General features: G+C 39.9%; 1 protein-coding gene across 2 annotated transcripts in view; it reads left to right on the forward strand.

Moving 5' to 3' along the window:
* Nceh1 (neutral cholesterol ester hydrolase 1) overlaps positions 1-11,151 on the forward strand; it is a 63,146-nt gene that overhangs the window by 42,395 nt on the left and 9,600 nt on the right. For both annotated transcript variants that reach the window (XM_015494258.2, XM_015494259.2), the window contains exon 3: positions 1,672-1,741. In XM_015494258.2, coding sequence (XP_015349744.1) covers positions 1,672-1,741 — 70 coding nt within the window. The remainder of the gene's footprint in view (positions 1-1,671; positions 1,742-11,151) is intronic.

An 11,151-nucleotide genomic window follows, 5' to 3' on the forward strand; every position in this document is an offset into this window, starting at 1 on the left:
GGGGGGGGGGGGGGGGATAGCATTTCACTAAGTTGCCAAGGCTAGCTTTGAACTTGCAATACTACTGCCTCAGTCTTCCAAACTGTTGGGATTTCAAGTGTGTGCATTGTGTACTCTTTATTTTTATTATTTTATTTTGTGGTACTGAGCATTGAACCCAGAGGCACTCTACCACTGAACTATATTCCTAGCCCTTTCATTTTTTATTTTGAGACAAGGTCTCACAAAATTGCCTAGGCCGGCCTTGAACTTGAGATCCTCCTGCCTTAGCTCCCTAGTCACTGGTGCTACCATGCCAGCCCATCCTTTATCCTTTTATTCACCAAGTATATGAGCTTAATCAAGACTTAATCAAGACTGAAGGGCTTCCTGGCATGTAGGACTTTCAGTGCAAAAACTCAAAGTTTTGGGCAAACGTGGACCAATGGTCAGCCTGTGTGCTGGGGGTAGGGATACAAAAATGAATAAGACAGAATCTCTGCCTTAGAAAAGTCTGAGTCTGTAGCACGGACACTTGCCAAATGAGATATCTCATTGAAGGATAGGAAGTGTAGGTGCCAGGAATGGCATGGATTACAAGAGTTGATCAGAACTTCTCTGTATAATTTTCATTAATCATGACTGCAGAAAAAAGAAGTGGGATTGGTGGAGGTATACAGGCGGATATGTCACTCATAAACTTCTGGTTCCAAGGCTGCCTTGAAAAGGCCATAGATAAAGAAATATTAAGCCAGGTGCAGTGGCACACGCTTGTAATCCCAGTGGTTTAGGAGGCTAAGTCAGGAGGGTGGTGAGTTCAAAGTGATCAAGAAATCCTGGGTTCAGGGCTGGGGATGTGGCTCAAGCGGTAGCGCGCTCGTCTGGCATGCGTGAGGCCTGGGTTCGATCCTCAGCACCACATACCAACAAAGATGTTGTGTCTGCCGATAACTAAAAAAATAAATAAATGTTTTTAAAAAAAAAAAAAAAAAGAAGTCCTGGGTTCAATCCCTGGGACCAAAAAAAGAAAAAAAAGAAAGAAATAGGAAATATTAGGCTCTCTTTTTGCACAATATAGATCTTAATTTATTGCAAGAACAATTAAGGGATTAAATATTAAATTCTTACATATTAAAATTGCCTCTGTCCCTTAAGACTTTTGGGTCTTCCTTCTAAGAAATGCTAGGACTTTCTAAAATTTTATTCCTTACTTGTTGGTTTAAGGAGAAGAACACATCGCTCAAATTGATAATGTTTCTGAATCACAACAAATGAGCATGTTAAAAGAGCAAAAATTCATAAGTCTAAGGAGGAAACTGCTTATTCACTGTGATTTTTAAAAAAAAAAATTTGGTAGGTGTACATTTTGAAAAGTTGCAAAGTAAGAATTAATTTGCTGTATTTCCTATTGCCTGTTATGAAATAAATGTTTAGTTAGTTAAAAACATATTCAAGATTAATCTAATATGGATTTCCTGTTATTTATTATTATAATTGCATTTTGTCAGAAACCAAATTTGATTTCTGCATTTTTACATATAATTCCAATAAGAAGACATTTGTTCACATTCACTTTTTATTATTTGTTTTTATTATTAAATGAACTCCATGTCTAAAAATAATTTGTGCTTAGCAAAATTTATGAGTATTAAATGACCCATTTTATAGTGATTACCCCTTTGTCTCTTTTAGAAATCAAGTATTATGATGAGCTGTGCACAGTGATGGCTGAGGAACTGAATGCTGTCATTGTCTCCATTGAGTAAGTAATTATTGCCAGTCACAAATTTTTTTTTATTAAGAAGAGATTCTAGATAATAGTAGCTTTATTCTACAAGCGCTAAAATAGAAGGTAAATAGAAGGTCTAGAATGGTAAGAGATTTATCCAATGTCATACTTAATCTGGAAAAGTAATTACTTCTGATATAGCTTAAAATTTCTTGAACTAGCTCAATAACACCTTGAATTACCTACTTATTTTAGTTTTGGAAACTTTGGATAGCCAGGCTGGTGCATACTTTAAATATATCTTTTCAGCTGGGCACAGTGGCGCCCACCTATGATTCCAGCCACCTGGGAGGCTAAGGCAGGAGGATCAAAAGTTTGAGAGTAGCCTCAGTAATTTAGTGAGACCCTGTCTCAAAATAAAAAATAAAAATGGCTGGGGATGTAACTCAATGGAAAAGTGCCCCTGGGTTCAACACCCAGTTATCTCACACAGACATACACACACACACACACACACACACACACACACACTCACACACAAATTTGAATTCGCAATTACCTGCAACATTTGATACTTTTTTTTTTTTGGTCTACAGTTCTATTTATTCAAGAAAGATACTTTAAAAAAATTTTAAATTCTTTTTAGATGTACCTGACAGTGAAGTGTATGTTGACATATTACAATATGTCAAATTATACATGCAGTATAACTTATTAGGATCCCATTCTTGTAGTTGTACATGATATAGAATTACACTGGTCGTGTATTCATATATGAGCATAGGAAAGTTATGTCTGATTCATTCTACTCTTTTTCCTATTCCCATCTCCTCCCTTCCCTGTCTAATCCAATGAACTTCTTTTCTTCCCCTCCTTCCCCTCTCTTGTTGTGGGTTAACATCCACATATCAGAGAGCATTCAGCCTTTGGGTTTGGGAGACTGACTTATTTCACTTAGCATGATATTTTCCGGTTTTGTCCTTTTACTGTCAAAGGCCATAATTTTAAGGATATAATTATTACTCCTTGCTGGAGTAGTAATCTTAATACTTTGAATTGTCTCTATCAGTTCTTTTTAAGACATTTTTCTGGGCAACTAATAATGTGAACAATAATTGTGACATTGTGATGATGGTCATGAAGAAACACTGTGCCTATGCCATGCCAGGCATTGTGCAGGAGCTTTAGCATCTGTCGTCTCTGCATCTTTCGTTCTCTGTTCAGATTTCATCCTCTCAGACAGCCTATGACCACCTTACATAAAATAGCAGTCCACCTTCCTCTGGTTTACAACTTCTAAAGATAACCAGCAATATTAATTGTTTATTGTAGTAACTGGAAATGGTATGAACTTAATGAAGGTGGGGATTTTAGGGACTTTTGTCTGTTTTGTTCATTGCTTAATCACGACTGCTCAGAAAATCCCCTGGCATAGAGTGGGCATTTAATAAACATTTACAGAATACATGGAGAGTTGTACTTAATTCTTATATAAAGCACCCATATTTTTATATTTTCTTCATAGATGAGGAAGTTGAGACCTGAGAAACTAAGTCATCTGCCTAGGGTTGAATAGCTAACTAGTCACATACACAGGATGGAAATTGAACCCAGACAGATTGCTTCCAAAGTCCCTATGCTTTCTTGACCTAGTATCAAGCCCAAATCTGAAGAAGCTGATAATGCTGAGCAACAGGGCTATGACCACATCATCCACTCCCATGCCCTGAGTACATCCAATCTCCCCTTCCTTCCGCCTCTCCGGCTATTCAGGGCTCTTGCCCCTACTCCAGTTCTGAGATCAGGAGAACCCTTTCTTTGGCAGTCTTGGGTCAGAGTCATTAGGCAGTTCTGACCCTATGGACAAAAGCCCAGAGTCACACTGAGTGGAGCTGTGGCTTCCTTCTCAGCAGATTTGGCTCCAGATACCTCTGGACAATTCCCAGGGACCACTCTCAACTCTGAACTCTCAAGTAGGTCTCCCGGATCTCCCATGGGTTCTCAGGGCATTTGGGGAAAGCAGAAACCTTCACGTAAATGATGGTGCCTCTGGCCTGGGCAACTGGCCGGAGGAAAGAGGAGAGCCAAGGTCCACTATGGCACAAAGCCCTATAGCTCTTTGCTAAGGGAGAAAGTGCAGGGACCCTTCAGTGGTGAACTGTGTAGCTCCAGCTCCTTGCAAGTCTGAGAAAAGGAGAGAAGTTGACATGCTTTCCCTGGTACCACAAGGATTCTCCTTTCATCCCACACAACTTGCCCTTAGGCTTCAATATAGTTCAACTAGCAACACTCCCTGAACTTCCAAGACCGCCTCCACCCATCAGCATCTGTCTCAAGTAAAACAGATATTCATTTGAGTCTAGACCTATCCTAAAACACAGAAGGGTACATAAAATTTGGGGGTTGGGGTTTACTGGGAATTGAACCCAGGAGTGCTTTACCACTGAGCTACATCCACAGCCCTTTTTATTTTTTATTTCTAGACAGGGTGTTGCAGAGTTGCTGAGGGTGACCCGGAACTTGTGATCCTTCTGCCTTAGCCTCCCAAGTAGCTGGGATCACAGTGGTGTGTGCCACTGCCCTGGATGATAAGATATATATAAGATTTTATTTTATTTTATTTTTTAGTCAGATGTGGTGGCTAGCCTTGGCAACTTGGAGAGACCCTGCCTCAAAATAGAAAATAAAAAGAGCTGTGGTGTAGCTCTGTGGTAAAGCACCCCTGGGTTCAATCCCCAATAGCATCAAAAAAGAAAAAAAAAAAAAAGAAATTTAGAGGCTGGGGCTGTAGCTCAGTGGCAGAGCACTTGCCTAGCATATATGAGGCACTGGGTTTGACCCTCAGCACCATGTAAAAATAAACAAATAAAATAAAGGCATTCTGTCCATCTATAACTAAAAATAAAAATAAAAAATAAATAAATTTAAAGGACTACAATTTAGAGGGACTGCTGTCACCTTAACTTAGCTTGTACCTAATCTATATAATGTAGCATCCAGAAGTTTATCTACTGGGAAACCTCACAGTGCAGTGTTCAAGTACTGTTACTCATAACTATCTAATCCGCAGGTAAGTCACAAACGTATGTGCAAATGGGGTTAGGAATCTTCCCTGTGTGTTTAGATTGTGACTGCTGGGAAAAGAAAACAGGAATCTTTCTTTTGGGTCCCCAGTACCTAGTATAAGGCTTAGAACATCCATGCTAAGAGAGTGTATGTCAAGTTGAGATAATGATATCAGAGGGCTATCATGCAGGTCAGTTTAGACAATTGATATAAAAGGGCTCCAGATGTTCGAAAGCACTAGACAATCTGCAAGATTAATGTTGTAGCCCAAAGCAAAAGGTCAACTTACAAATGTACTTATTTACCAATGTGTGTTTGGAACTTTTAGCACATTTTATTCCTCAGAAATGAGATAAGGTGTTAGGGTTCAGGCCAGCTATAGAGAGTCTTATCACCTATGCTCTAGTTGGGGTGTAGCCAACATCACATGATCAGAATGCTTCTCCCGGAAAGAATGTTCAGGGCTCTAACTTGGGAAGGCATTTCTTTTTTTGCTAGCTTCCCTCTCTCTTTTTCTTCTGTTCCGTGATTGTTGATTGAATTACTGTTCTGTGCCAGTGGCCATTTCAATTCTGGTGACATGACAGAGTAAGACTTAGTTCCTACCCTCACAATGTAAATGAGAAATGAAGGCTTTGACAGTAATGTTCAGTGTGATAAGCGGTGTGAGGTAAGAGGACGAGTAATAATAGCTTCTGCAGGCAAGATGGGGCCCAGCTTGAAAGGTCGGAAAAGCCATCTTAAAGACTGCGACGCTTGAATAGGGCCCCTTCAGATGAGCATAATCTACTTAGACAAAGTGCATTGGTCACAGAAGTCCTAAGTGTTGTGATGAGAGCGTGTGGGAGGGAAGGAGGGTGACAGAGTATTAAGGGGATGAAATATGAGAGAAGAACGTTGGGAGGGCTTATGCTTCCGATGGTGAAGAGGAAAACAGGCATAAGGGTGGATGATCTTGAGAGTCTTCAGGAGCATGGGAACCCTTGGTTCTCCTGAAATTCCACCTTCTCTGCTCCCGCTTGTTCCTTGTCCTGGAGGCTCTCAGGAGGAGGTAGTGGCATCGTGGCTTCGCTTCATGTGGGTTGTGGCCTCCATGAAGATTATAGTCTGAAAAAGTTGATTGGCAAGGGCTGGGTGCTCACATCATGTTGGAACTCCTCTCCATTCATGTCACCTGTGCTGGCTCAAGGGTCTTGGGACATACCTAGTTATTGAGGTACATAAAGGCCTTCAGCTATTAAAAAAAAAAAAAAAGCCAAAAGTTGTGCCTACTACTTAGTATCTTCTTCAACACTATGCCATTTTTACACAATAATTGTACAACAAGTGAGTGAAAAGTTCATCTTGTAGTATCTAAGTTACATGGATATAAAAAAGTACTCATTGTAAGATGTAGGAAAGTCTTATTTTATAGCCATATGCTTATTTTATATTTATAAACTTCAGCGCAAGTTACTTATTACACTGTGCCTTATCATCTCTAATTTGTTCAATAACACATAATACTAGAACCATAAGATACAAGGGACAAGGAAGATTTAATAACATTTTTGTTAAAACTTTCCATGCTGGGAATTGAACCCAGGGCCTCACATGTGTTAGGCAAGCACTCTACCACTGATCTACACCTCCAGCCCTTAGTCACTTTTTAGAAAAATGCAAGATAATAAAACAGGTATGTAGGGTATTGTTAAATTCTACAAGGGATTTACCTTGCCCTTTGGGGTGTTCATAACTCTTTCACATTGTGTTTTGCTTCTAATTAAATTTTTACTACACTTGTAAATTTTGCATTTTATGTGGGTGCCTTAGAACTATCCACATTCTACCAAATGTTGGGTGACACCTGCCATTTAAGTGAACTGAAAGCTGTAAGGATGGGTGTTACTAATGGAATGTAGAAGATAAACTGCTTGAGTTCTGGGCTTAGTTTGCTGCCAAGAGTTAAAAGTAATGGAACTTTGATACCTCTGTTTTTGCATCCATAAAATTAGACAAGTGTGTGCTATCAAAATCACAGTGCTTTTATGAGATATAGTGCAATGTGCATCTCCATAAGTAACTGTAGGTATAAGGTACTCTGAAAGACACATAGTGACAATGATCTAGCTGTGACTTCCTGTCTCATTGTCCTGCCATTCCTCCGAGTCATAAGTGGAGAATCTTGATTGTCACTCTTGCCTAAGAGGCCTTGGAACGTGGGCTGACCGCATTCTCAGAGATCCCCTCCAGAGTCGAGTATGATGATGCACTCCTAGGACTTAGGAGGCTGAGTCAGGAGGATTGCAGGCTTGAGGCCAACCTCCACATTAGTGAGACCCTCAACAACTTTGAGAGGCCCTTTCTCAAAATAAAAAAGGCTAGAGGTGTATTTTATTTTAGGTGTCTTTTTAATTTTATTTTAGAGGTAAAGTACCTCTTAGTTCAATCCCCAGTACTGGGAAAAATAAAAAGTAGGTTTCTTGTATTCTTCATTGTCATTAACAAATAAGTTACCTCTTTTAGAGATATTCAACTAATGTCTTATTGGCTCTGACCTCTATATAACATTAGAAACCCAGCTTCTCAGTGGTAGAGTGCTCGCATAGCATGTGTGAGGCACTGGGCTTGATCCTCAGTGCCACATAAAAATAAATAAATAAAGTCACTAACGAAAAATATTAAAAAAAATTTTTTTAAAACCAGCTTCTCTCCTGTGGCTTAGAATATTGGGGCCGGGGGCGGCACAGAAGGGGCTTTACACAAAGCCTGTGTTGCAACTACAGAACACTTTTGAAAACCACTGGGAGCTTTTGAACCTGAACCTCACCAAGAAAGGAGGCTAGGTGGTCCTCGGTGGCCCGTGAGGTTGGAGGGAAGTTTGGCTTATGAGTGGGTGGAAGAAGTTTAGATAAACACAGAGCCCTGGGCACTCTCTGCTGTTCACATAGATATGTCTCATGAAATTTTTTGTTTATGTGGTGTCAGGGATTGAACACAGGGCCTCGTGCCTGCTAGGCAAGCATTCTACCACTGAGCTACATACCCAGAGTCTTAATCTGGAAACAGATCATCAGAAGCTTCACGTTATTTAATCAGATCACAATTCTAGGCTCAGTCACTCTCCACCTGGAATTTTGGTGAAGCATCCTATTACCCATTCATTCCTCTGAGTGTAATTCTTTTTTTTTTTCCCTTCAGGGTCGAGGACCAAACTCAGGGTCTTGTGTGTGCTAGGCGAGCTCTCTGCCACTGAGCTAAATCCCCAACCCCTTGAGTGTTGTTCTAATCCAAGCAGCCAAGGCTTTGCTGACCCCCGCTGTCTCTTGCTGAGTGAGTGATGGTCAGAGGTATCTCAGGGAGCCGATCTTGACGTAGAAACTGCAAGGAAGGCCCTTCTTCAGCCTTTATGCACAAACCACATTTTAAGAATTGAGATGTGTCATTCACTCACACTCCTTGCGCCCCAGTGCAGTTTTACTGTATGTCCTTTGAATGCAAAAGAAACTTGTGAGATGAGTAAATAGGTTCTCCCTCAAGTGGAAAGCTGATGTGTTTGTAATTGCTGACTTGTTTGGGATATTCCCTATTGGAAGATGAGCTTCCCAAGGTTGGGGGGATAGCAACCCTTTCATGTTCCCAAGACAGATCTGTTGAGTTCTTCTTGGGAGATGATGGAAAGGCGGGGAAAAAAGGTTTAAAAAGCCCAAGACTTCTCTCTCTCTCTCCTGCCAAACCTAACAGGAATATAATTTCATTGCAGACCATCACATGAACCTTTCACATAGCTGGCACAACATGAAGCAAACTCTGTCCTTTCCCACGGCAGAAGGGGGCACACATTGTTTCCAGGTTAGGTTATTTTGAGCAATAATGCTGGTTCCAACCCTCTTAGCCCAGAATGACCCTCATGTTCTTCGACTTGCATACGCAGGGAGCAATTCACATGTCCCCTCTACTCTGAGCTTATGCATAATATCTGCCTTTGACTTAAAGAACAAATCGTCATTCTTCCTGAGCATTGCTTCAACTCACTGGTCACTGCTAATAAAATAGGTCATAGAGGAAGTATTAGAATGTAGAAATGGTGCTGCTCACTTCAGGTTGGGTACATCTTAACTCTTTGGTACATAATTATGGCTGGACTTCTACTTCCAGAAGTAGAAGTCAAGGTACCCATGTCATGATGTGTGGTCAGAGCGATTCTAAGGAAGGAGGGTTACTTTTGGTGTGTGTTGCAGGGAGAGTGCTCAGAAGGTTTAATGGGAGAAGTGACATTTGAAGTGAGACTTAAAAAGAATGGGAACATTTGATGGGGAAGTGACGGGAGAAGGGCCCAGGGGTTAGAAAGACCACTTCATTGGGAATGGGAATGAGGGAACTGTGTTCAGAGAGGAATGAGATGTGACTGAACTCTGATGATTTTTAAGCCCTGGCTACACATTAGAATTACTTGCAGATTTTCTTCCAATATGGATGCTGGGCCCTACTCCACACGAATCAAATTGGAATCTTTTGTAGAGGGGCAGTGTTTTTGAGAAACTGCCAAGATTATGCAGATAGGTAAAGTACATAAAGAAGAGAGAACCCAGGTTGGGGATTTAGCTCAGTAGCAGAGCTCTGGCTAGTACACATGTGCAAGGCCCTGGGTACACTCCTCAGATTGAGGGGAATAGGAGGGAAGAACTGAGAACCCCTAAATGTGTGCACAGAAACCAGGAAGTGGAGTCTTTGGAGATGGGCCAGAAGAGTAGGGGGTTAGGAAGGATTTTCATTTTTATATGTTTTTAAAGCCATATGATTTATTGCTTTCACCATCACAAACAGAGCTCTGTAAACATATATCTAACGTGTAAAAGGTATAAAATAAATCTTCAACATTTTGTTTGGAAGGAATAAAACTATGTTGTTAAAGATGAACCATGGGCCCAGGTACGATGCTAGGTGTTTTGTTTTGAGAACATTTTAAATCCTTTGAAATCATGAGAATGTTCCAAGATGTGAAAAATCCACAGTTTAGAGCATTTAGTACTTTGATGTATATATGCATATTCTTTTAAAGATTGTGGGTTTTGAAGATGGAAAATATATTTTAAGGGAAGAGAATGAGTTTTGAAGTCAGTGGTAAACTAAGATCCCAGGTCTGCCCTTTCCTGCCTGGTGTGGTCAAGTTATGCATCCCCTTGAGCCTTGTTTTCTTATCCTTAACCCGCAGGTTTGTCCTGACATTTGAGTGAAACATAGCTGTAGAACATTTAGCAAAGTGTCTCATCTAGGAGGAATATGATAAGCTTTCAGAGTGTACATATTTATTCAACTAATTAAACCTCATGCCTGAGTTTGTACTTTTTGTTCACCTAGGAGGAAGTATGTGCAGTGATAAATTCTAGCTGGCCTTGTAGTCAGCTCTCCCTGCAGTGAGTTGGGCATGTTGAGATATACTTACACATTTATATATACATACGTGTGTGTGTGTGTGTGTGTGTGTGTACTTGATATATAATATCAAGTGCTTTTATTCAAGATCTATATTATTTATTTACTTATTTAGGATTCCATGGATTGAACCCAGGGGTGCTCTACCCCTGAGTTACATCCCCAGCCCTTTTCATTTTTTATTTTGAGACAGGGTCTTTCTAAGATGCCAAGGCAATTTTTAAATTAAAAAAAAAAATTCCTTTTTAAAGTACTTTACGGGGACATAGCTTTGAACACAAGCAGGAGATAGTAGATGTATTGATATATGATTTCTCTGGCTATATCACCCAAGAATTTCCTTCAAATTCTGAGTTTTCTGTCTTTATGAATATATTATAAAATTTTGTGATAATTTTCAAGTGATAATTCTCAGGTATATTTTCTTTTGTACCAGGTTACCTAAAAAATAGCTACTTTCAGTATATTTTCTAGTCTACAAAAATAGTGTTCCTAAAGAATGTTTCCAATTTGAACAAAAATAAGAAGAGGGGTTAGAATATGGATCTTCAGAGGTTCTAGGAAGACTCTTGCATCATAATGTTGTTTTTATGCATGTTTACTTTGTTAGCTGAGTCAGTTATTAATTGACAAGATTAATCAGTAGCATGCCTATAGATTACCAATTTCCCTTGTTCCAAGGCACTGAGTCCTTTTCTGAAACAGCATCTGAAATTCAAATTTTTTTTTTCTTTTTTTTTTTTTTTAATTTTTTATTGTGGGTTGTTCAAAACGTTACAAATTTCTTGGCATATCATATTTGACACTTTGATTCAAGTGGGTTATGAACTCCCACCTTCACCCCATACACAGATTGCAGAATCACATCAGTTACACATCCATTGATTTACAAATTGCCATCCTAGTGTCTGTTGTGCTCCGCTGCCTTTCCCATCCTCCACACTCCCCCCTCCCCACCTCTC

The sequence above is a fragment of the Marmota marmota genome, unplaced genomic scaffold, assembly GCF_001458135.2.
Source record: "Marmota marmota marmota unplaced genomic scaffold, marMar, whole genome shotgun sequence".
Lineage (NCBI taxonomy): Eukaryota > Metazoa > Chordata > Mammalia > Rodentia > Sciuridae > Marmota > Marmota marmota.